The 26,675-nt window shown below is 47.1% G+C and overlaps 1 protein-coding gene across 1 annotated transcript in view; it reads left to right on the top strand.

Annotated features, from left to right (window-relative positions):
* The window catches only part of SPATA22 (spermatogenesis associated 22), a 76,254-nt gene that overhangs the window by 29,867 nt on the left and 19,712 nt on the right, over positions 1 to 26,675 (top strand). The window contains exons 3-5 of the mRNA XM_040421783.1: positions 20,041 to 20,101; positions 23,715 to 24,021; positions 25,193 to 25,322. Coding sequence (XP_040277717.1) covers positions 20,041 to 20,101; positions 23,715 to 24,021; positions 25,193 to 25,322 — 498 coding nt within the window. The remainder of the gene's footprint in view (positions 1 to 20,040; positions 20,102 to 23,714; positions 24,022 to 25,192; positions 25,323 to 26,675) is intronic.

Genomic DNA, 26,675 nt, shown 5'->3' with positions numbered 1-26,675 from the left:
TGGGAGTTACATCCCAATATGCAAATACATAACTGTATCTAATGCATTGAGAATCCGAGTATAAGTAATACAATCAATATTAATTATAGCAGTAGTCTTTGTTCAGGCCCCCAGGATGTAGTGTGTTAAGGCATTGGATCCAACCCATTTCTCTCTCTCATTTTGCAGTTGCCCCCTATCCTAAGGGGAGGGTCCCAGTCAATAACCTGAAAGCGTAATGTGCTCACCGTGTGTTTGTGTTGTGAAAAATGTTCAGCTAATGGGGACTCCATCTTTCCTGTGCGTATGTTGGACTTGTGTTGACAAATCCTGTCCTTGACTTTTTGGGTGGATTCTTCCACATACCCCAAGCCACACGGACATTTGATGAGGTAGACTGCATCACTGGTGAGGCAAGAGAAGTGGCCTCTGATATTGAATATTTTGCCTGTAGAGGGATGAGAGAAGGTGGGGCCTTTCATTACCACATGCCATTGGGCACAGGCTAGGCAGGGATAGGTTCCTTTGTTTGGAGTGCATGTAATAGTTGTTTGGATACTGACTTTTTTAGGGCCCAAATCTGATTTAATTAACATATCTCTAATGTTTTTGGGTCTCTCATATGACATTAGAGGTATATTCACAAAAATATATGGAATATTTCTCTGTAATATGTGCCAGTGTTTGTATATAATTTTTTTGATTTCCAGCTTGATGAAGGGCTTCAAATAAGCCCGAAACGTCGCTTTTATAATTGTACTGATGTGCACAACCATGTCTGGCTGAATAAAGTCTTCACTATAACACAGAGTACTGGAGTGCTGTCTATATGTTATGTCTATTTGTAAACTTCTAAGGCTTTGTGACATACTGTAAGGTCGCTGGTACTTGCATGGCCAGTAGTGACCGATGCTGATCATCCTGCAAATGCAATCGCAAGGTGGTGAGTACTTGGTGTTGGAGCCACGGGTTGCGTTTGCTCATTCATTAGGTGGCATCTTTACGCAGGGCAGTTATTGTGAAGGAGTGTTCCTTGCTGCAGTGAGAAAGAAAACAAAAAAGACCTTATTTAAAGAGACAGAGACACACATGCTGCCCATAAAATTATATGTGCTTCTAGAGGGAGAAAAGGGCATTTTTCTCTCATATGATATTTTTCTAAGTTTATTACATTCATCTGTACTTTTTTTTTTTTAATTAACAATTTTTATTGTTTTGTGTTTATCATAGCAAGGTACAGGCTTGAAGACAAATTGTATCAACAATACAAGTGACATAAAAGAAGGTAGCAAATATGTTCGAAAAAATGTCACATGTTAAAATAATTGGCGGGCAAATTGGGCCCAACATAGACAGGTATAAGCAAAAAACTCTACCTAGATAAGACTCTGGTTAAACAGAATGTCAGGTACAATTAAGCATATTCCCTGATAGGAAGAGAAGGAGCCACATAAGGTCATCAGGATTTACCAACATAATATAAGCATGTGATCTTCCCCAAATGGATAAACAGAGAAATAGTCAGTTATACAAAACCCCTATATGTTTTCCATGGCGACCATATTTTCAGAAAGGTAGATCTAGAATGAGATTCCCAAGGGGAGATTTCTTCCAATCTGTATATCTGGTCTACCTTATTGATCCAATGATCAATACATGGGGTATCAGAAGACAACCAATGTGTTGGTAGAAGTAGTCTAGCTGCTGCCAGTAAGAGTAAGAAGAGGGATGATTTGTGTGATCCCACACCACCTAACCCCAGGGATATCAGGGCTAGTTCAGGTGAGCAGGGAAGAGATGATTGACAAATCTGATTGCAAAGTTGGAGTATTTTGTGCCACCAAGGCTTAATTAGGTCACAAGACCACCAGATATGCATGAATGTGCCTTTCGATGTGTGACACCTCCAGCAAACGTCAGAGGCAGTCGAGCTGTACCTACATGTTTTATCTGGGGTCTTGTACCAACGCATAAGGATTTTATAACTATTTTCCTGTATGCGTATACATCTGGATAATCTGTGGGGAGAAATTAAAAGTTTGGTGATCTCTTGGGGTGACAGGCTACGTTGTAAGTCTCTTTCCCAAAGACCCACAATTGCAGGCTTAGGAGGGGAGGGGGGCGACTTCAGGTGTTTGTATATTCTAGAAATGGTTTTGGGTGGATATATCGTAATACTAAGCATTACATCAAATCAACTGGATTCCCTTGTTTGGGAAATCTTTTTTGCCCAAAGAAGAGCCTCTGTCTTGAGGAAGTGCTGTACTAAGGGGTTATGGATCTGTGTATCTACCATCTTGCATATATCAGGGATAGGAAGAATACAGCCCTCTCTGTCCAGTAGCCGTGAGATGGCAATCTCTGAAATTCTTAAAGTAATTGGACAGCTCTCTCTTAGTTCCTTGGGCGCCAAATCAATAATATCCTTAATAAGCAAAAGGGGGGATGGGAGTGCAGGACTTTCAGGGTTGGTTGTGAACCACCTCCAAATCTTTAGAGTGTTGCGAGTTAGAGGGTTGGTAATTGAACCAAGTGGAGGAAGTGGCTTATTAGCTAGTAAAAGGGCCCGAATTGGGGATGGAAGTAGCGCATTTTCTAATTTGGGCCAGAATTTGTGAACTGGTTCTCTAATAAAATCTATAACTCTAGACATTCATCTGTACTTTTGACTTATGCAAAATCTGTGTAACACCTGTAGGTAGGGACAGACAAGAACAGTGAGCTCTAATGTAGAACCCAGCCCGCTTTTCCTACCTACTTGCAGTATAAGCCCTACTTGCCAGAATCGCAACTGGACGGCGGTCCCTACTCTAAATAAGTGCAGAGACTGACAAACACCAACAGACAAAAAACACAAAAGCAGAGTCGTACGTGCTGTGTGGATCTCAGCTGAGTTCCTGGTGCTACCATAGCCACTTGTACTTAGGTGTTTTCTTTCCCTTTTTTATTTTGTTTGGGTTATTTTGTGTGTTGCATTTCCCTTCTTGGAAGTTGGGTCCAAGGTTTATTGGTCCATATAAGATCACTGTCATTATTAATCCTGTAGCTTTTCGTCTTAAACCTCCTCAGGCTCTGAAAATTCATAATGTGTTTCACAAATCTTTGTTGAAGAGATATGTTAGACCTTTGGAGTCGTCCCCCTTGCCACCCGCTCCTGTCATGGTGGACGGCAGTTTGGAATTCCAGATCGCCAAGATTATTGACTCTCGAGTTCTCTGTAGATCTCTTCAGTATCTTGTTCACTGGAAGGGTTATGGACCAGAGGAGAGGATGTGGGTACCGGCATCTGACGTGAATGCCAGTCGTTTGGTGAAAGCCTTTCACAGGTCTCATCCGGATAAGGTTGGTCCTGGGTGCCCAGAGGTCACCGATAGAAGGGGGGTACTGTCACGGATGTTCCCGCGACAGGTGGCAGGAGATCGGTGAGACTGGCAACATGTGGTTTCATCTGACATGTTTTCCGTTTGGATCAAATTACGTCTGTGTTGCTTCTGGTGCTTGCCGCACCTTCTTTCCCCAGGTGTGGCTATTATGGTCATTTAACCTTCTTTATTTATTGTTGTTTCACCCACTATGCTATGTGGTTTATAGATTCTGTTGGAGTTGTGGATAGCTGGTGTGTGGATTTCGGCTGAGTTCCTGGTGCTGCCATAACCACTTGTAGTTAAGTGTTTTCTTTCCCTTTTGTATTTTGTTTGGGTTATTTTGTGTGATGTCATTTGTATTTAGGCCTGAGGGAGACTCCTGTTCGTCCTTCCTTTTGGAGGAACAGGTTTTCTCAGTCCTGATATTAGTACCAGGCTCTTATAGGGTGAGTTAAGACACTAGGTATTCCTGTGTATGAACTCACCTACCTCTGGGGTCTGTTCATACTGGTAGTTAGTCAGGACTTTGATTAGGGTTTTAATAGGAGGTGTCTATCTTCTTTCCCTAGTTTCCAGGCCTTATTCCCTCACCTCTTTCCGGCCTATGTTCGGTGTGGTGTTTACCTCCCACACCCAAACGTGACACTCATACCCACGAGTGTAAGGGGTCAGTGTCCGTATTGTGGACTGTAAACGGCCGGTCCGCAAAATACGGGCACTGGCTGTGTGCGCTCCGTGGTGTGGACTCAAATTGATTTTGAATGGGTCCGCGGTCCGCAACATACAACCGAAGATAGGAGTTCATCTATCTTTTGCAGAGCAGAGGTTCGGATTGGAAGCCGACGGAAGCACTACGAAGTGCTTCTGTGGGCTTTCTGGTCCATGCCTCCGCACTGCAAAAAGATAGAACATGTTCTCAGATAAAGGTTTATTTGAGGTGGGGTAAACTAGAAATGGGTCAGTGGGTCTGGCAGCTGTTTTTGGGGTATGGGAATGCGTCCGCTCCGGTGCCTCCATTCTAGGTCTCTGCTTTAGCAGGCTGTTGGAAGGGGATACCCGCGGTGTGCAGAGCCGAGTGCCATCTTGGATACTGATGACCGCGCTTGTGGAGGATCTGACGTCCTCCGGTGTTGGAGGTAAGGGAGGTGTTGCGACATCCAGCGGGAAAGGTTCCCCGGAGAGTGCTTGAGGTGATGGGGACCTCGATGTTTGCGAGAAGGACACGTCGCGTGCAGGTGCGGGTGAAGACGACCTGCTGTCGGGCTCTGCGCCATCTTTGATGCTACCTCTCTCAAAGTAATCTTCCAGATTGCCGCTTTTTAGTCTGGGCAACTGCCGTTTCGACTTCCCCATGATGTCAAGGAGGGTATTAGCATATGTAGGGGTTGGACAATGCAGCTAGATCCGTGCTGTGTTTGGATTTGCTAGCTTTTAGTCGCCACGACACTGACCATATAAGTATCTAGAATGTTCCAATTATAACCTGTAGGACAGCAAGAAATGTAATGTTCCCTTAACCAGGGAGGGCTGACATGGAAACTATTATAGGGCTGAGAATCAGTCCTTTTTTATATAAATTAGACACATGGTTGAGTGAGTAACATCACACTGCTATGGTTCCGTAGTCTTGACACCGCTCCTTCCTGTGCTTACTGTTCTGTCCCCACATGAAGGCGAATGAAGGTGTAACTGATAATGGCTTTGTGACTGTCCTACCTTCGTATCCAAGCAGTGGAGCAGACCGGACCGGCAGATGCTCAGGTTAGATGGATCCAGACGTAGACATGAGGATGCAATCAAATGTGGGTTTATTTGATCCAGAGCAGTGACATACGGTGATATAATACAGGAATGCAGTAGATGCTGTCATGTAGATGTCTTTTCTGAGGCTAACTGCTGAGGCTACTGCTGAGGCAACTGCTGGTCAAAAACTGATGCCTTCCCAAGCCAAGGTGTGTGTCTCCAGTCACAAAGAATGCAGCACTAAAAAAGGCTACAGGAAGTGACCAGGCCCAAGGCTGCTAAAACCACGCCCAGAGATAAAACTTTATTTAACAAGAACGAAGGCGTGCAGCATACAAATTCCGGCCAGCAGATGGCAGCAGAGAGCAATAGACTTAAACAACATAGGTAAAACAAGAAATAATACAGTGCAGAAATTCAATATGAAAGGAACAGCACACTCCCCGTCTGAAATTCACTTTGGGGATTTCACTATGACGAATGTCCATAAAATATAAACAACCTGTAAAAGAACATGTTAGAATGCAAACATAGATAGTCCTGTTTTCCAACTTGGAATGGAGAAGATCTGCGAAGCTAGATACAGTCCTGTTCACCCTGCAGGGACGTTCTCGATGGGCAATATTAAAATGAGTTCGTTGATTGGTCTTGAGAACGTTTTAAGCTCGCCTTTCCTGAAGATCTTCAACTCCACCTTCCGGACCTTGCCATCCTTGCTAGGGAAAACCTTTGAAATTAGTCCGATAGGCCAGTCAATCCTTTCGGTTTGTTGCTCTTTCACGGAGGGAAGTGGGGTATCCCAATCCTTGACTGTTTCAGAAAACTGTCTCAGTAGAGATTTACCTTGCATGGTAATGGGCGCTACAAATCCCAGCGGATCAAATAGGCTGTTTACCACTGATAGGACGCCTCGTTTTGTGAATGGCTTGTCTACACAACTTATCTGAAAACCGAAGGAGTCAGCCGAGAGATCCCATCTGAGGCCCAAGCTCCTCTGCACAGGTGGACTGTCCAGTCCCAAGTTAATGTCCTTGAATCCTGGTGCATGATCGCCTGATTCGAAGGCCCTCATAACGGCCAGGCTGTTTGAAGCAATTTTGTGTAGTCTAAGTTTAGCTTGGTACAACATACTTTGAGTCCTTTTGAGCAGATCGATAGCCGCTTCTTCAGTCGGTAGTGATTTGAGTCCATCGTCTACATAGAAGTCCTTTTCTACAAAGTCTCTGGCGTCTTTACCGTACTTGGATTCTCCCTCTAATGCAGTTCGCCGAAGGCCGTAAGTTGCGACGGCAGGTGAAGGGCTGTTTCCAAATACGTGTACCCTCATTCGATATTCTGCCATCTCTGCGTTGGTGTCGTTATTCTTGTACCACAGAAACCTGAGGAAATTCCGGTGGTCCTCTCTGACTACGAAACAGTGGAACATCTGTTCAATGTCAGCGGTGATGGCAATGAGCTCTTTTCTGAACCTCATCAGCACTCCAACTAGGTTATTCGTCAGATTAGGACCTGTGAGAAGGACATCATTAAGAGATACACCTTGATGTTTGGCACTTGAGTCGAAAACAACCCTAATTTGATTAGGTTTCCGTGGGTGATACACTCCAAATGAAGGCAAGTACCAGCACTCGTCGTTCTTCCCTAAGGAAGGAGCTGGTTCTGCATGGTTGTTGCGGAATATTTTGTCGATAAAGGCAACGATGTGTTCTCTCATCTCAGGCTTACTGTTCATGGTACGCTGAAGAGAGTTAAATCTAGACAGAGCTTGTTCCCTATTGTTCGGGAGTCTCACCCTGGTAGCTCGGAAGGGTAATGGAGAAACCCAGTGATTGGTTTCGTCTTTAAGGAACTCATTGTCCATTATCTTGATAAATTCTCTGTCCTCTACTGACAAAGCTACTTTATCATCGTCCTTGCTTGTGTGAAAGACTAATCTTCCCAAGTTGTCGGCAAAGGGAGGAATGTCGTCAGGTGGTTGTATGAGGTCTGGAGGCTTCTCTTTCACCTCATAGTGATGAGGGCAAGTCTTAATGCAAGTTGTGCGTCCATCTCCACGCACGTACGTTTTGAATGAGCGGATTTTTGATTGATCCAAGCATACATTTCCTATGACTACCCATCCCAAGTCCAGTCTCTGGGCATATGGTGCATAGTCGGGACCATTACACTGTTGACGCACCTTGTGTACCCTTAGATTGTCTCTGCCAAGCAGTAGTAGAATCTCAGCGTTGTTGTCCATAGGTGGGATAACGTTGGATAGGTGCCTTAGGTGTGGATGGTGAAATGCAGCTTCCGGGGTAGGAATCTCATCCCTATGGTTGGGTATTTGATCGCATTCGATCAGAGTCGGTAGAGGTATTTCCGTATTTCCACTGACGGAACAAGCGATGAATCCTTGTGCCCTCCTGCCGCTAGTCTCTATGCGGCCCGAGCAGGTGTTTAAGATGTAGGGTTCTGATGGTCCCTTTATTCCAAAGGCTTCAAAGAATTTAGGTCCTGCTAGGGAGCGGTTGCTTTGGTCGTCAATGATGGCATACATTTTTACTGCCTTTTCTGGTAGCCCCTCGGGGTAGACCTTGATTAGGCATATGCGGGCACAACATTTCTCACTCTGGCCCTCCCCACATACGTCCGAGCATGAGCAGGAAACAGCAGTGGCTGTGTTAGCGTGGTTCTGGGGCTCCCCGCCATGACTTTGAGCAGGACTGGTGGTGACAGCAGCCGGTGAATCCCTTGTGAGTGGAGTTGGGTGCATAGCTGAGGCATGTCTTTCACTATGACACTCCTCACACTTGATAATGGATTTACAGTCCTTAGCCATGTGCTCCAATGAAGGGCAGCACCTGAAGCATACCCCAAGCTCGGTCAGGACTTTCTTGCGCTCCTGTATTGTTTTGGATCTAAATCCTCTGCATTTGTTCAGTGAGTGTGGTTTTTTATGAATGGGACATTCACGATTGAAGGCCTTGTCTCCTGATGAGGTAGTGTACTGTCTACCAGTGGGTACTGCAGATGATGGTAGGTTAGTCTTTCTAACATTCACGCTGCTCTTAAAGTCTCTGTGTTTATGCACAATACTTTCATACCTTGATGATGGTGTCACTGAAGCTGTAGTATTGAACTCCAGGAAGTCAAGGCTGGGGTCATTTCTCATCTGGGACTGTTCATCGATGAATCTACGAAAATGAATAAATGGGGGAAAAGTGACGTCATGCACTCTTTTGTACCTTGAGACTGATGCCGCCCACTTCTCTTGCAGGCTGTATGGTAACTTCACGACGATTGGGTTCACCCCATGGGCTGTATCCAGGTAGCACAGCCCGGACAGACGAGGGTCTCTTTTGGCAAGCTCCAGTTCCATGAGCAAATCACTTAAATCCTGAAGCTTGTGGACATCCTTGAGACTGATCTTGGGGACGTTCTGCAGTCTCCTGAATAGTGCCTTCTCTATTGCTTCTGCACTGCCAAAGGTGCGTTCGAGTCTCTGCCAGGCTGCGGCGAGACCTGCTTCTGCTTGTCCCACATAGACAGTTCTAAGGCTCTTGATGCGATTTGTGGAGCCTGGGCCCAGCCATTTGATCAAGAGGTCGAGCTCCTGCTCTGCGGTTAGGTTGAGGTTGGCGATGGCAGCTTTGAAGGTTGCCTTCCAGGCTCTGTAGCTCTCCGCATGGTCATCAAATTTTGAGAGACTGGTGTTAATTAGCTCTCTGCTCACCATAAACCTGGCAAACTCAGACATATCTGATTTCTCACTGCTTGTTGACATGACAACTTGTGATGCCCCTGGGGCGTATAGGTTGCGTGGCGTGAAAGTGTGAGATGCTTCCGGGTAGAATGATGTTGCTGCAGGGTTGAGCTGTGGTCTAGCCTCTGTAGATTCTGATGACTGCTGCTTGAGCTGTGGAGGTAGGCCAGGAAACACATGGTAGCCATCTTGCTGTAATAACTGTCCTTGAGAGGGCGCGTCTGGTCAACTGTTATTGGATTGCTCGGGTGCTGTGGGTATCGCTGGCACTGCAGGTAGAGCTGACTTGGAGGTTTCAGTGTTGTTGGCTTGGACAGTACTGCACACTGGGGGTGGTGCAGATAACTAATTCAGTACGTAGTCGTTGGTGCGATCAGCTGGATCGTCTATCTCCTCTGGTGGTAGGCAGACTGAATCAAGGCCTTGGCTCAATGCTTGCTCAAGTAGTCTTACTTTTGCTAATGCAATTTCCTCTTCCCTCTCTGATTCAAGGATCTTTATTCGAGCCTCTGCTTCTGCCCTCTTGGCTTCTGCCTCCGCTTCAGCCCTCTTGGCCGCCGCCTCTGCTTCTGCCCTCTTGGCTTCTGCCTCCGCTTCAGCCCTCTTGGCCGCCGCCTCTGCTTCTGCCCTCTTGGCTTCTGCCTCCGCTTCAGCCCTCTTGGCCGCCGTCTGTGCTTCTGCCCTCGCAAGGACTTTTTCGGTGAAGGAACGCCTCACTTTGGATTGCTCTGCATTTATGCGGGCCTCTAGTAATCTTTCGCTCAGGGTGGAGCTTCTAGAGCATGATGATCTGTAGGACCGCGAGGAATGTTTGGATGAATGCGATCTGTGTGATCTAGTTTCTTGCAAATGAGAGATACGGAGTTCCACTTTATCTTTAGCATCCAGTACCATGGAGTCTCTTTGTCTGTCTATTGATTCTGCCTTGCACAATTCTGACGGGGCTTCTTCAATATTAGAGTCTTTTAGAAAGGTTATATACCTTGTGGACAGTTTCTTGTACCTTTCATGGGCTGCGTCCAGCCGCCCGACGGCAACTTGTAAACTGGTGGCATCGCCTGAGGAGGACTTAAGTCCTGATATGAGGGAGGAAACTCGTTCCCATAGCTCTTCCAGGTTGTCACATAGCTCATCTTTCCTGGTGTGATAATTTTCTGTGATCTTTATAGTTGGTTTGAGAGAGCGCCTTGGTCGCATGACTTGGTCTGCTGGAAGTGTGGGTTCTACCTCCAGCTCTTCATAATGATCAGTATCAGGTTGCATTTGCTTTGTTTCATCACTGGGGAACTGTACGAGGTCCTTTTCGGCCATTTTTATTTAAGGTGCGCTGTCTCTTTAAGAAAATGAACTTTTGAATTGGGGGCTGAAAATTGCAGTGCGGCTCAGATGAGGCACCCCAATGAGTTTCCCAAGGTGTTTTAAGTGAATAGCGGGGTTTTGGTTTGAGGGAGGCCCCGCGTGCGTGAACAGTCCTTATATCATGCGAGCAAGGGTTAATATAGGATGTAGAAAATGGCTTGGTGAGTAGTGGAGGACTTCCAGGCGAGAGTATATCTACTGCGGACACGCTGTGCTTCCCCTTAGGCTTATGGGACGTGCACTGTTGCTGGGCAGATTTTCTGCGAGTGGGCCTGTTGCAGGGGAGGTTCCTGAGTGTGGCGCTGGGCTCTGAGGGAACCTGCAGCCGGGCATTGGACATTCAGACAGATATTGACTGAGGTATAAGGCTTTAAGGCAGTTTTTGACTGTTCTGTCCCCACATGAAGGCGAATGAAGGTGTAACTGATAATGGCTTTGTGACTGTCCTACCTTCGTATCCAAGCAGTGGAGCAGACCGGACCGGCAGATGCTCAGGTTAGATGGATCCAGACGTAGACACGAGGATGCAATCAAATGTGGGTTTATTTGATCCAGAGCAGTGACATACGGTGATGCAATACAGGAATGCAGTAGATGCTGTCATGTGGATGTCTTTCCTGAGGCAACTGCTGGTCAAAAACTGATGCCTTCACAAGCCGAGGTGTGTGTCTCCAGTCACAAAGGATGCAGCACTGAAAAAGGCTACAGGAAGTGACCAGGCCCAAGGCTGCTAAAACCACGCCCAGAGATAAAACTTTATTTAACAAGAACGAAGGCGTGCAGCATACAAATTCCGGCCAGCAGATGGCAGCAGAGAACAATAGACTTAAACAACATAGGTAAAACAAGAAATAATACAGTGCAGAAATTCAATATGAAAGGAACAGCACACTTACATCACAGGTACAATGCATTTGTAGGCAGGTGTTAATATAGTAGCAATACACCCAGCCACGGGGGTATTTCTCGCCCATTCCATTGGGGGACACAGACCATGGGTATAGCTTAAGCCACCACTAGGAGGAGACACTATGCAAATAAGAAAAAACAGCTCCTCCTCCACTGGCTATACCCCCATGCTCCAGGAGGACCTCAGTTTTAGCTTAGTGTCGGATAAGGAGGTGACACTCCTGCTCATGCAGGGTTGTCCCTGTAGTTTTTCTCTTCTCCTGTTTGTTTTTTTCTAAACAGAGGACGCAGGGTCGCATGGTGCGTCCCTGGTCTCTCAGCGGAGCGAGCGCCGGGGTCGAATGGCCGTCCCCGGCTACCTCCCTTTCCCCCCAGAAGATAAGTGGAACCGGGCTCGACCTGCAGCTTCGGTGGCCTACCAGATCCGGGGTCACCTACTCCTGCCCTGTATCCAGTGCACTGCCACTCCTTGTGCCAGATGACTGAAGAGGTGCCCCATGCTGGTCCGGAACAGAGGGTGAAGACTGCAGGACTCAGATAAGTAACATCGGCTCTCCTGCAGCTCCCCCTCCCCCCGTGCTCACACTGTGACACGGTTCTTCAGGGCTTACCTGTGGATCTGAGAGGGCCTGCTGGCTGAGAGGGAGGAGGGATTCCTTCTTGGGGCAGTGGCTATTCACAGCGCCATGCTGCTGTGCCCTTTTCCCGTTTTGTTTGGAGGACCCGTTATACAAGGCAAGCTGGTAGCTCTGTTGTAATGCTGTTGCCCCATGTCCAGGCTTTCAGTGTTCAAAGCCCCTTTCAGCCTCTAAAATATTTCCCCCCTGCATCCTGGCAGTGGGCGCCATTTTCGGAGCTGGGGTCTGCCTTTCTTCATGTTTTTCGCGTGATTTTTTACCGCTCTGTGACGCGACTGAGGCTCTTCCACTTTGCCTCAGCGCTTCTCCACGCTTGGCTGCTACTCCAGCTCGTCACAGGTCACAGTAGGACAGATAGTGTTCCGCAAAACTGTAGGAGACCCTGACTCCGGGATTGCCGCCGTCATGCCAGACCGGGGACGCCCCAAAAATCTAAAGCGACACCTCAGGTTCCACTGGGATCCTGTAAGGTATGCTGCTTGCCACTATCGTTTACAGGCTCCTGTGACTCTTGCCCTGCCTCGGGACAGGATCATCCACCTCCTCCTCCCCCTCTATTAAACCAGCCCAGTCCCTCCTCCGCCCCTTCGGAGCCCTCCTGGGCCTCTGCCATAGCTAGGGCGGCTGCGGACTTGTTCCAAGTCTCGCGCGCGGCCATGACCTTTATGGAACGCATGGCGGCCTCGGATCCACCGCCTGCGATGCCTGTGGTTAGCACCGCTCCACCTCTCGGTGCCCCCCCACAGAGGACGCTCGACCGTTAAGAGGCAGCGTGCGCAGCAGCATCCCTCCTCGGATGACTCTGCTTCTCCCCCTCACCTGGAGGCGTGTTTAGCCTCTCCCCTTCGCGGGGACTGCAGGTCTGAAGGGGAAAGGTCCGGCTCGGACGAGGACACGGAACCGGATCCCTCGCCTAAGCTCTTTACCATGGGGGCAGACTTGGTCACGGCGGTCCGTGACACCTTTGACATACAGGGGGAACCTCCTTCTTCTAATAGCCAGGAATTCCCCCTTTTCCACTCCAGAAGGGGTGACGCACCAGAGGCAGTGACATTCCCCATTCATGGGAGTCGCCAAGGTCCTTTCTAAGGCTTGGGAGCGCCCTAATCACCGTTCTTTCTGCCACAAGGCGCATGGATACTCTGTATCCTTTCCCGGCAGATAATGCGCAGCAGTGGTCTTCTCCTCCTATGGTCGACCCGCCGGTGGCCAGATTGTCTAAGAATACGGCAATACCAGTCCTGGACGGGTCCTCCCTACAGGACTCCGTTGACAGGCGTTTGGACTCTCTTTCCAAAGCCATCTTCATTCTGGCAGGCACTGGTCTGCGGCCCGCGTTCGCCTTGGCCTGGGTAGCCAGGGTGCTTTCGGTGTGGTTGCAGCGCCATCATCAGGACCTCGCAGAGCAGGATACCTCTGCGAACACCCTGAGCTTTGCCCTCCAGATGTCCAAGCGACAATATTTCTCTGTGAGTCCTCATTGGACTTCAGCACTCTCTTCGCGCGGATTTCGTCCCTCTCGGTCACACAGCGTAGGGAGGTCTGGTTGAAGGTCTGGGACGCCGACGCTTCCTCCAAGCGCTCCCTCACTAACCTCCCCTTTGCGGGCTCCAGGCCCTTCCGTGCTACGCTGAAAGAGGTTATCTCTGACGCTACGGGGGGCAAGAGCACACACCTGCCCCAATCTAGATCCAAGCGCGCCTTCAGAGCTCGCCCCTTTGGCTCTAGAAACCAGTCCTTTCGAGACAGCCCCCTCCTCCGGTGGCTCTCAGGACTCCCGCAAGAAGCCTTCCTTTACACCTCAGCCTCCCTGGCATCCGCGGGCACAATTTCAGGGGAGTTCTGCCCGCCCCCGGCTCACAAGCAGTTCTCCACTTGAAGGGGGGGCCGTCTGCTCTCCTTTCAGCAGGTCTGGAGAGCTCACGTTCGAGACGCCTGGACCCTGAAAATTGTAACTTCTGGTTACAAGAGAGAATTCGCTTCCAGAACTCCGGAACGTTTCTTCCCTTCTCGGGTTCCGGGTGATCCGGCCCGAGCCTCGGCACTTTTACAAGTGGTCTCTTCCCTTCTGGTCCGGGGAGTAGTTGCCCCAGTTCCTCTGGAGGAACAGGGTACAGGGTTCTACTCAAATCTCTTTGTGGTGCCAAAGAAGGAGGAATCTGTACGTCTGGTCCTAGACCTGAAGCTCTTTAACAAGTCCCGTCGGGTGCGGAGGTTCCGGATGGAATCCCTCCGCTCTGTTATTGCTTCTCTTCTTCCAGGGGAGTTCCTCGCGTCAGTGGACACCCGGGATGCCTATCTGCATGTCCCTATTGCAGAATCTCACCACAGATTCCTGCGCTTCGCCATTGGCGGCCGTCATTATCTCTGGTGCCCTACCTGGACGACATACTGATAAAGGCCTGCAGCAGTTTGGCTGGCTGATCAGCTTCCCGAAGTCCTCTCTCCAACCTGCCCAGAGGTTGACCTTCCTGGGGATGATTCTGGACACCACTGCAGCCCGGGTATTCCTTCCGGATTACAAGTTCTCTCGGATACGGGAGTCAGTGTCTCGCCTTCTGCATTCTCTGTGTATCTCCATCAGGGAGTGCATGCAGGTTCTGGGGCTTATGGTGGCCTCCTTCGAGGCTGTTCCCTTTGCCCAGTTTAACACTCGGCCTCTGCGACAGGCGATCCTGTCCTTCTGGGACAGGACATCGAGGGGTCTGGACTCTCAGATCCGCCTACCGCCTCGGGTTCGCATGGGACTCCCGTGGTGGCTGTCCCCTCAGAATCTGGCTTCAGGGAGATCCTTCCTCCCAATCTCCGATGCTAGTCTCCGGGGTTGGGGTGGCTTTTTCCGGGCTCGGACGGTTCAGAGGGTGGGTCAGAAGTGGAAGCCCGCCTTCCGATCAACATACTGGAGCTCAGAGTAATTTTTCTCTCTCTGTCTCATTGGACTCTCCTCCTAGCGGATTCTCCTGATAAGGGTCCAGTCGGACAATGCCACAGCTGTGGCCTACATCAATCTTCAGGGCGGAACCCGCAGCCGGACAGGTGATGCAAGAGGTGAAAATAATCCTCCAGTGAGCGGAAGCTCATGTTCCAATATGGTCTGCAGTGTACATCCCAGGGGTCGAAAACTGGACGGCAGACTTTCTCAGCCGCAACAGGGTGGATCCGGGAGAGTGGTCTCTGCATCAGGACGTATTCGAGGACGTCTGCCGCCGTTGGGGCTGCCCGGACGTGGACCTGATGGCGTCCAGGCTCAACAACGAGGTTCCCACGTTCCTGGCCCGAGCTCAAGATCCTGAGGCGTACGGGGTGGACGCTCTGGTGTCTCCGTGGCGAGACTTCGCGCTCCTCTATGTCTTCCCACCACTGCCTCACTCCCAAAGGTTCTTCGCAGGGTCGCAGCGGAAGGGATCCCGACCATAATCATCGCCCCCGATTGGCCTCGCCGCGCCTGGTTCTCGGAAGGCACTCGGATGCTGGCAGACATTCCCTGGTCTCTTCCTCTCAGGGAGGACCGGCCGTCTCAAGGACCGCTCTTCCACCGGATTTTACAGCCGCTTCGTTTAACGGCGTGGCTGTTGTGACCTCCATCTTGAAGTAGAGGGGCTTCTCAGACTCTGTCTTGAAGTCAATGATAAGAGCCAGGAGACCAGCTTCCTCCCGGATATACTATCGTACCTGGAAGGCCTTTCTTGCCTTTTTGCGAGAAGTTAGGTGTTTTTTCACTTCGTTTCTCCGTTCAGGTGATCCTCTCTTCTCTCCAGTCGGGTCTTGAGATGGGAATGTCCCTGAGCTCTCTGAAGGGTCAGGTCTCTGCTCTGGCCATTTTCTTTCAGCGGTCTCTGTCTCTGCTTGGTCCGGTGAGGACCTTCCTACTGGGGGTGGCGCATTCGGTCCTTCCCTTTGTCCCTCTTCTGCCCCCCTGGGATCTGAACCTGGTCCCGTCTTCTCTACAGGCGGCTCCTTTGAGCCCCTGAGGGACATTTCCCTGAGTCTTCTCACCTGGGAGGTGGTCTTTTGGTGGTCATCACCTTTTTCTGGAGGGTATCGGAGCTGGGCGCCCTTTCCTCCAAGGGACCCCTTTTTGGTCTTCCATAAGGATAGGGTGGTACTGCCCCCAGTCCCTTCTTTTTTTGCCCCGCTCCGGCGAACCCCAAGGAGCGCTCTCTCCATTCTATGGATGTTGTCCGTGCTTTGCGGGTGTACCTGTCGGTTACTGCCCAATTTAGCCGCTCGGACTCCCTTTTTGTGGTTCCCGAGGGGCCTCGTAAGGGTCTGGCGGCCTCCAAGGTCACTGTGGCTCGGTGGATTCGGTCGACTATTACCATGGCCTATCGGTCCCGGGGTAGGGTTTCCCCTAGTGGAGGTTACCGCACACTCCACCAGGGAGGTGGGGGCCTCCTGGGCTAGGCGCAATCGAGCCTCTACATCACAACTTTGTAAGGCGGCCACCTGGTCATCCTTACATACCTTTACCATGTTCTACCAGCCGCACTCTCTGGCGTCGGCTGATGCTGCCATAGGGCGCAAGGTATTGCGGGCTGTGGTTCCTGTTTAACCGTTGGACGTTTCCCTCTGGAGGTGTTGGTCTTCCCACCCCATGAACTGCTGTAGGACGTCCCATGGTCTGTGTCCCCCAATGGAATGGGTGAGAAAAGGAGATTTTTTGTGAAACTCACCTGTAAAATCTTTTTCTCGTCTTTTCCATTGGGGGACACAGCAACCACCCGTTCTTGTCTGTTACAGGAGGGGTTGGTTCTATTCTATTGGGACCTTATGGTTTACGGCCTGATGGCGGTATTCCTCGGTTCTGTTTACTTTGTTAATATTTGGTTTTTGTCTCCTTCTCCTACTGATTTTGCACGCACTGAGGTCCTCCTGTTGGAGCATGGGGGTATAGCCAGTGGAGGAGGAGCTGTTTTTTCTTATTTGCATAGTGTCTCCTCCTAGTGGTGGCTTAAGCTATACCCATGGTCTGTGTCCCCCAATGGAAAAGACGAGAAAAAGATTTTACAGGTGAGTTTCACAAAAAATCTCCTTATCTCAGCCAGACCAGCTTCCTGTGAAGTCTTAGGCCCCCTTCACACGGGCGAGTATTCCGCGCGGATGCGATGCGTGAGTTGAACGCATTGCACCCGCACTGAATCCTGACCCATTCATTTCTATGGGGCTGTGCACACGAGCGGTGATTTTCACGCATCACTTGTGCGTTGCGTGAAAATCGTAGCATGTTCTATATTCTAAGTTTTTCACGCAACGCAGGCCCCATAGAAGTGCATGGGGCTGCGTGAAAATCGCAAGCAAGTGCGGATGCGGTGCGATTTTCACGCACGGTTGCTAGGAGACGATCGGGATGGGGACCCGATCATTATTATTTCCCCTTATAACATGGTTATAAGGGAAAATAATAGCATTCTGAATACAGAATGCTAAGTAAAATAGGGCTGGAGGGGTTAAAAAAATAAAATAAAAATTTTAACTCACCTTAATCCACTTGTTCGCGCAGCCGGCATCTCTTCTGTCTTTAACTGTGAGCAATAGGACCTTTGATGACGTCACTACGCTCATCACATGATCCATCACCATGGTGATGGATCATGTGATGAACGCAGTGACGTCATCAAAGGTCCTATTGCTCACAGTTAAAGACAGAAGAGATGCCGGCTGCGCGAACAAGTGGATTAAGGTGAGTTAAATTTTATATTTTATTTTTTTAACCCCTCCAGCCCTATTTTACTTAGCATTCTGTATTCAGAATGCTATTATTTTCCCTTATAACTATGTTATAAGGGAAAATAATACAATCTACAGAACACCGATCCCAAGCCCGAACTTCTGTGAAGAAGTTCGGGTTTGGGTACCAAACATGCGCGATTTTTCTCACGCGAGTGCAAAACGCATTACAATGTTTTGCACTCGCGCGGAAAAATCACGCCTGTTCCCGCAATGCACCCGCACCTTTTCCCGCAACGCCCGTGTGAAACCAGCCTTAGATGAAAGAAGAGGGACCACCTTACATTCTTAGGCCTCTTTCACACGGCCGTTTTTTTTTCCCGTTTACTGGCCGTTTTTTGCGGTCCGTATACGGTCCGTATACGGAACCATTGATTTCAATGGGTCCGCAAAAAAAACGGAATGTACTCCGTATGCATTCCGTTTCCGTTTTTCCGTTCCGTTTTAACATAGAACATGTCCTATATTTGGCCGCAAATCACGTTCCGTGGCTCCATTAAAGTCTATGGGTCCGCAAAAAAACGGAATGCATACGGAAGTGCATCCGTATGTCTTCCGTATCCGTTCCGTTTTTTGCGGATCCATCTATTGAAAATGTTATGCCCAGCCCAATTTTTCCTATGAAATTACTGTATACTGTATTTGCCATACGGAAAAACGGAACGGAAAAACGGAATGGAAACGGAAACACAACGGAAACAAAAAACGGAACAACGGATCCGTTTAAAACGGACCGCAAAACACTGAAAAAGACATACGGTCGTGTGCAATAGGCCTTAGGGTGCATTCAACGACCGTAATTTTGATGCGCATCCGATCCGCATTTTTTGTGGATAGGATGTGAACCCATTCATTTCAATGGGTCCGCAAAGAATCCGGACAGCACACGGTGTGCTGTCCGCATCTGTATGTCCGTTCCGTAGCCCCGCAAAAAAGATAGAACATGTCCTATTCTTGTCCATTTTGCGGACAAGGATAGGCATTGTTACAGTGGATCCGCAAAAAAACGGATGCAACACAGACGTCACATGGATGTCATCCACATTTTCTGCGGATCCGTGTTTTGCCGACCGCAAAATGCATACGGTCGTGTGAATGCACCCTTAGGCTAAGTATCTGTTGTCTATATTGTTAGACTATAGGGGGACAAGGTGAATATTGACCATTGTAATCTGATAATTGGTAATATTTCGCCCTTTTTATACCAGTAACTTCAGATATTGCTATTGATAACAATTTTTGAAGTTAATAAGCAATATCTCTTCTTTTTCACATACCTTTCACAGAAACCATGTCCTTTCTATGGAATCTGGACCACCACTTGTGTCTGTGACAAGCAGCAGAGCTTTAGTGTCTAATAATTCTAGGGTACCTGCAGACGGTGAAGATTTGTATGCAGAAGATCCACTAGAAATGTGCACAAAAAATGCACATAAATCTGCATTATTTATTGCAGTTTTGGTGTGTTTTTTTGTTTATGTTAATAACTCCATTGAATTCTCTGTGAAAAACCACTCTACACAAACAATCGACATGCTGCAGATTTTAAAATCCACACTTTCCTCATGGAAGCAAAAAGCAAAGTGTATGTGAGATTTCTCTAATCTCATACACTTTGCTGGTACTGTATTACGGTGCGGTTTTTCTGTACAGAAAAAGAAGCATGTAATCCGTGTGGTGTGCAGGTACGCTTAAAGTGTTACTGCTTTTCAACAATGGCACTCTGAACAACACCTATAAACCAGAGTTTGGGGATGCCCTGTCTTATGAACAGGATGTGGGGACCACTGACTCCCTTCCCCTTGTTTCTATGACATATCAGATCATTTTGGTTGATTTTATGGATTTGAACTGTGGAAAAAATATTTTATATACTTGTTATGTAAGATGAGAAGTTAAAGGGGTTATAAGGGAGATAAAAATTGATGGCCTATTCTTAGGATTGGCAATCAGTATTAGGGTCCATTCACACGTCCGCAAAATGGATCCGGATCCGTTCCGCAAAAAGATGCAGACAGCAAACAGTGTGCTGTCCTCATCCGCACTTCCGTTCCGCAAAAAATAGAACATGTCTTATTCTTGTCCGCAGACACGGACAAGAAAAGGCATTTCTATTAAAGTGCCGGCCATGTACGGTTCGCAAAATGGGGAACGCACATGGCCGGTGTCCGTGTTTTGTGGATCCACAATTTGCGGACCGCAAGACACTTGCGGACGTGTGAAAGGACCCTTAGGTGGGTGGGGGTCTGACTCCCAGCACCACCACTGATCGCCGTGCTCTCCTTTTAGTAGTGGCTCAGTCACATTCACTTGATTGAGAAAAATTGTAATACCAGACTCTGCTCTACAAAAAGCACCACAGACCCTTCAATCTGGTGACTTGGACTAAATGATCTAGTGTTGATATCATCAGTTTTAAAGTCCTGGATAATCCCTTTCAAAAACTAATATTGTCGAACTAAAAGATCAGCATGTATTTTTATAGAGATGTTAAAAGCATTCAACTACACATTGAAGTAAAGAAAAAAGCAGTGTCCTTCCTCTATATACCTTTCTCTTTTATATTCTCATTCAGACTCCATTTGGGAAAGCAGAATTTCTCAGTTGCAAAATGCTGGTAAAAAAATGGAGATTAGGTAAGAACTGTATCTGTATTTATTGAATACCATTGACCTCCCTATCCAGCTGTCTGCATAGACACATAGCTGTGCATCACCTGATTAAAACACTGTTTTTCTTTTGTTGATGTGAGGCTCCGTTCTCTAGTTAACCCCTTCCCGACACATGGCGTACTACTACGTCATGGAAGCCACTACGTTCCCGCAATTTGATGTAATAGTACGTCATGGTGATCGGGCGGGTACCGGAGCGGTGTGCGCACGAGCACTGCAGGGGCCCGGCAGTCCCTGGTACCCGGGCCCCTGCTGTATCCGCCGGCATCGCTGTAAAAGCTGATGCTGGTGGATTAACCCCTTCTACGCCGCAGTCCGCACTGACCGCGACATAGAAGGGGTTTGTGGCGGGGACTCGATGTGTCAGAAGGCAGCCCGATGCCGTGCAGAGGCTGCCCAATGCCTTGCACAGCATCGGGACCTGCCTTCTATGGGTGCCGAGGAGATCCAGCTTAAGGCTGGGTCTCCTAGGCAACCTTGTTAGTGTACTACTCACTGTAGTACACGAACAGGCAATGCATTACAAAACAGATGTATTGTAATGCATTGCAGAAGGGATCAGACTCCCAAAAGTGAACATCAGAAATAAAGTAAAGAAAAGAAGTTTTAAAAAAACGCCCCTTTCCCCTTATTTTATAATAAAAAAACAGAAATATTAGGTATCGCCGCATCCGTAATGACCGGCTCTATAAATATATCACATCAGTGGTCCCCAACCTTTTTTGCACCAAGGACCAGTTTCATGCAAGACAATTTTCTCAGGGACAGGGTAGGTGGGTGGGGGGGGGGGGCTTAGGGGGTGGGTGGGGCTGACTGATTCACGTGAATGACAAAACACAAGGTGCATATTAAAATATATAACACTATATAAACTGACTATGGTCTCTGCTGCACTGGTCTCTGCTGCACTGTACCGTATATTTCGCCCTATAAGATGCACCTAGGTTTTAGAGGAGAACAATAAGAAAAAAATATTTTTCATTACACCTCAGGTCAGACCAGCAATCAGACCCCCAATGTTAATCAGACCTCAGATCAGACCCCCAATGGCTCAGATCAACCCCCAAACCTTTAGCCATCTATCAGCCCCCCATGTCAGCCATAAGCACCCCAATGTCAGCCATAAGCCCCCCCAATGTCAGCCCCCCATGTCAGCCATATGTCAGCCCCCCATGTCAGCCCCTCATGTCAGCAAACAAAAAACAGTAGCAGCACACCACTATATGCGCTAAGACTAAGGGAACAGGTGAATGTGTGAACAGGGTCAAATACATGACGCCATATAGTTACTGCAAAGCAGTGGAGAAGCTCTTAGCGCATATTATTGATCAAAAATATGTCGGGCCCACCTACCAGACGGCAAGGTCGCTTCTTATCAGGTGACACCTACTCTAACACGGAATGTCCAGCTCCATTGTTTCACTGATTAAAAGCACCAAGGGGTGGGGGATGGGCGAGGAGTGCTAAGTTCCACAGAGGATGCCTAGTCCTCTATACTATATATATATCAATGTCAGCCATGTCTGCCCCTCATGTCTGCCCCTCATGTCAGCCATATGTCCCCCAGGTCAGCCATTAGCCCCCAGTGCAAATAAAAAAACAAACAAAAAAAAACACTTACCTCTCCTGCTCCTGGTCACCATCGCGATCCTCTATATTCTGCTGTCGGCTGGCTGTGTATAGCGGCGCACAGCGTGAGGTCACAGAGCGACCTCACGCTGTGCGCAGCCCTGCACAGCCGATAGCCGAGCCATGGACCAGGAGGCGGTGAGTACAGATCCTTCACCGCTTCCTGGTCCTTCTGTACTAATGAAGCGCTTCTATAATGGAAGCGCTTCATTAGTACAGAGTTAAAGACTGCCCTGATCGCCGCGGCTCGGCAAACCATCTTACAGAGCCCGGTCCTGGGCCGCGGCCCGGCGGTTGGGGACCGCTGTATCACATGATCCATCCTGTCCGAAAAACAACATAAAAAATAAAAACGGTGTAAAAAAAAAAAAAACATTTTTGACACCTTACATAACAAAAAGTGCAACACCAAGCGATCAAAAAGGCTTATGTCCCACAAAATGGATTAAAATGTAAAATCTGCCAAAAAAGTGAAATTCAGAAATTTCATCTCCATTTTCCATTAATTTTTGTGGAACACCTAAAGGGTTAACAAAGTTTGTAAAATCAGTATTGTATACCTTGAGGGGTGTAGTTTCTAAAATGGGGTCATTTTTGAGTGGTTTCTATTATGTAGGCCCCACAAAGTGACTTCAGACCTGAACTGGTCCTTAAAAAGTGAGTTTTGGAAATTTTCTGAAAAATTTCAAAGGTTTGCTTCCAAACTTCTGAGCCTTCTAACGTCCCCAAAAAATAAAATTTAATTTTCAAAATGATCCAAACATGAAGTAGACATATGGGAAATGTTAAGTAATAACTATTATATGATGTATCACTGTCTATTATAAAAATAGAGAAATTTGGGAATTTTTCAACATTTTTTGCAAATTTGAGATTTTTTCACAAATAAAGGTGAAATATATTGACTCAAATTTATGACTATCATGAATAACAATGTGTCACGAGAAAACAAACTCAGAATGGCTTGGATAAGTAAAAGTGTTCCAAAGCTATTACCACATAAAGTGACACATGTCAGATTTGCAAAAAATAGCCTGGGCAGAAGGGTGAAAACTGGCCCGGGGTTGAAGGGGTTAAAGGGGTTGTCCGGCCATAGATATTACTCAGGATAGGTCATCAATATCTGATCAGTGTGGATCTGACACCCGGCACCCCCGCCGTTCAGCTGTTTTGTACTTTGTCTCGGAAGTGCAGTGTAATGACAAGTACTCGCTCCATTCACTTGAATGGAGTGAGTACCTTTAATTACACTACGCTGTCCCTCCACAGGAGACAAGGCATAGTATAATGAAGAGGAAATAGCACTCGCATGGAGCGCCGCCTCCTCGTCAAACTGCTGATCGTCAGGGGTAGGCTTGAGCGAATCGACCTTTGGGTCATAGATCCGAAGTCGATTTGTGCAAATACTTACATTTTAATGCTGTATGGATACAGCATTAAAATGTATTGGCTCCATGGAGCCAAAGTTCGCTTCTCCCGAAGTCGCGTGAGACTTTGGTGAATTCCTACTGTATTCAAATCTGTGTATTGAAAACTACTTTAAAATAGCAATCCGAACTGCTCATTAATATATATGAGCGGACAACCTGTTACAGCACTTTGCTCTGTATCAAAAAGGATGTACTGCTGACAAGCAATGAAACTGTATGGGAATCGTATTAATGATCATTCATCCCCATACAGCAGTGATCATTTCTGCTTGTAAAATACAGCTAATAGCGGGCAGTGATCAGGTGTGAGCGTTCATTCCTGATTATTGCCTGTGTAAAAAAGGCCCTTGGAATATGCCCTCAGACACCCACACTTCATATTTGATCCAAATGTTTCTGCATTGTTGAACTAAGATTTACATCAAAATGATGTTTACTTGTTGCCTTTGTATAAAATGAGAGTAATGGTTATGCACTTGTTATGTTATGCAACCGTTTCACTTACATTCATGTTACAGACCAACAGATAAAAGAGCAAATATCTTTCCTGGAGATGAAAATATGTTTAACAACTTTGGTAAAGATTTACTTTCTGGTCCTAAAAGGCATTACGGACAAATGGAGAGCTTGAAAGGAAAAAGTGTAAATGAGAAGTATTCTCCGGTGCCGCTCTCCACATCTGTGCCATCTTACAAGAGTTCACATTATTCTTCTGCTACTTCATCAGGAACAAAAGAGCATCAGCCATCATATTCATTTAAGTGTAATGTGAAATTGAACAATGATAGTGCATTTGCTGATATGCCAGAAGAAGAAATGGTACAGGTAAAAAACAGATCTGTTTCAATAGAGCATTTCCCCATAACATCAAGAAATTGCCATAATGTCACTTATAAAGGCGTTTCCCACAGACAGCATCCATGACATATCAATTTTATATCCTATAAACGTCTCATTGATGGCGGTCTGCCTTCTGGGACCCAATCCTGAGAATAGGGGCTCCAATATGTGGAAATAGATAGGCACATTTCTGTGTAATTCTTGCAGAAACGGAAGCATGCCACTTCTGTGAGACCATTTGCATCCAGATTTTGGTGCAGATTTTTTAGCCACATTTTTCAAGCATCTGTGCCAAAAAAGAGCAGATTTTTCCAACACACTCGACACTTTTGCATATTGGCACATTTTCAGACTTCCAGACAGCAATAGTAAGGCCTCGTCCACATTTACGTTTTTCACTGACGTGTGCAGTCAAAAAATCACGGAGACATGCACTACTTTGATCCGTGATGCGGACCAAGCACACCCATAGAAGTCTATGGGTCCGTTAAAATCACGAATACACCAGGTATGGTATCCGTGATGCGTCCGTTTTTTACTGAAGACTGATAAGAAATTCTTTGGAAATTAGTTTTCTGATGAGCAACGTCAGTGAATTACGGATGACACATGGATGGTAAAAACGGACACACGGATCCTTCACGGACATCTTCATGGATGAAACACACGCTTTTTTTCACAGACACGGAAATGTGTTTCAGTATGTCAGCTTTGGTTGAAGCATTTCTTTAACATTTTTACCTCATTTAGCATAAATGGCAACATTAAAGTTATAAGGGGAATATTTGCTTCAGTCTTTGACGTACTCTTCACCAAATTTATCAACTCTCACATGTCGGTTGTCTTTAGACCTAACACTGCTGTCTAGAAATGCCACTACAGTTTTTTTTAAAGCATCCCCCTAGTGGAGTGAGTTTGTGACTTTTTTGTGACCTTTTTTAAAAAAATAAAAAAGTCCCAGTGATACATTTTAGAGTCATACACCCACCGATTTGATAGTGATGACCTAACCCGTATCCTGAGGATAGGTAATCAATATCATGAAACTGGACAACATCCTTTAAATAAACCATTCAGCAGAAAATCCCATCCTGCACCAAAACCCCCCAGCACTTTCCATATGTCATTGATAAAATAATTTCTCATGTCTTTTAAGGCTATACCTCTTTACCAAATGACTTTTAAAGAAAAGAGTAATTCTTTAAGGATCATATCTGCATCAGTAAAGAGCATGAAGTACTGGAGTCAGTACAGCAACAGTATTCCTCTGTTATTTGAAATACTAGGTACGTGTCTGCTGGTAATAAGTATTTTTGTAACGTTAATTTTGTAATTCACTATCAGTATTGTTAGGCCTCTTGCACATGTGCTGCCCGTGCAAATTCCGGTCCACAATGCACGGGCACCGATCGTGGGCCAGCCGCATGCGGATCACGACCCCATTCACTTGAATGGGGTCCGTGATCTGTCCGTTCCACAAAAAGATAGAACTTGTCCTATCTTTTTGCGGAACGGAACACCACGAAAGCACTCCGTAGTGCTTTTGTTTCGTGGTTCCGTTCCGCACCGCATCTCCGGATTTGCAGACCCATTCAAGTGAATTCAAAGGACTGAAGGTGGTTCAATCTGAAACTTAACGTTTATTGGATACTATGATAAAAGGATACAAACATAACATATAGTGCTAAGTGTGTGCACACCACAAACGTAACCCACAAAAAACAAATGAAATTCCCATGGGTGACCATATCTTCATGGTCGTAACCACATGGTCAAATAACACGATTTCCCAAAATTTGGTATGTATTCCTCTTAATAAAAGGAACAATCTTACCAGTGGATGGGAGTCACCTGGATATTGTCTTGAAGTTCCAGAGATCAATCTTTCATGCGTACAGGGTCCTAATAAAACTCATTGTCCCTAGAAAGCCCTGTCAAGCATAGAAATCCCTATGGCCCGACCCAGGGTGGCCGGTCCGGAACCTAGCCCTACAATATTAGAGGTCCTGGACGTCCCTGCCTAAGGGTAATCACTTAATAAAGGCCCCTAACGCAGAAAATTACTAAAGCCCCAGACTCATCAAGGGGGTAAAGAGCTGGAAGGGGGGGGGGGGGACCACCTATAACTGGTGTGTGCTAAAAACAACCCCCACTATCATTAGGGTATATTGAGGATGATACCTAACATAGAAAGCTGAATAGACCTAAAAATGCAAAGTGTAGGCCACGAGAGGTAAACTAGGGCGTATGGCTAATCTAGAAATACCCCCAACTGGTTATTTAAATGGTCCAAAGGTCAAAAATCAGCAGAGAGGACGGCGTGTGGCCCGACCTCAACACGTCTAGTGTGAGCCTGGCTAGACGTGTTGAGGTCGGGCCACACACCGTCCTCTCTGCTGATTTTGGACCTTTGGACCATTTGAATAACCAGTTGGGGGTATTTCTTCATTAGCCATACGCCGTAGTTTACCTCTCGTGGCCTACACTTTGCATTTTTAGGTCTATTCAGCTTTCTATGTTAGGTATCATCCTCAATATAACCTAATGATAGTGGGGGTTGTTTTTAGCTAGCACACACCAGTTATAGGTGGTCCGCTCGCCCTTCCAGCTCTTTATCCCCTGATGAGTCTGGGGCTTTA

Source organism: Bufo bufo, chromosome 3 (assembly GCF_905171765.1).
Source record: "Bufo bufo chromosome 3, aBufBuf1.1, whole genome shotgun sequence".
In the NCBI taxonomy this organism is placed as follows: Eukaryota; Metazoa; Chordata; class Amphibia; order Anura; family Bufonidae; genus Bufo; species Bufo bufo.
This window is presented reverse-complemented; position numbering and strand designations above follow the sequence as displayed.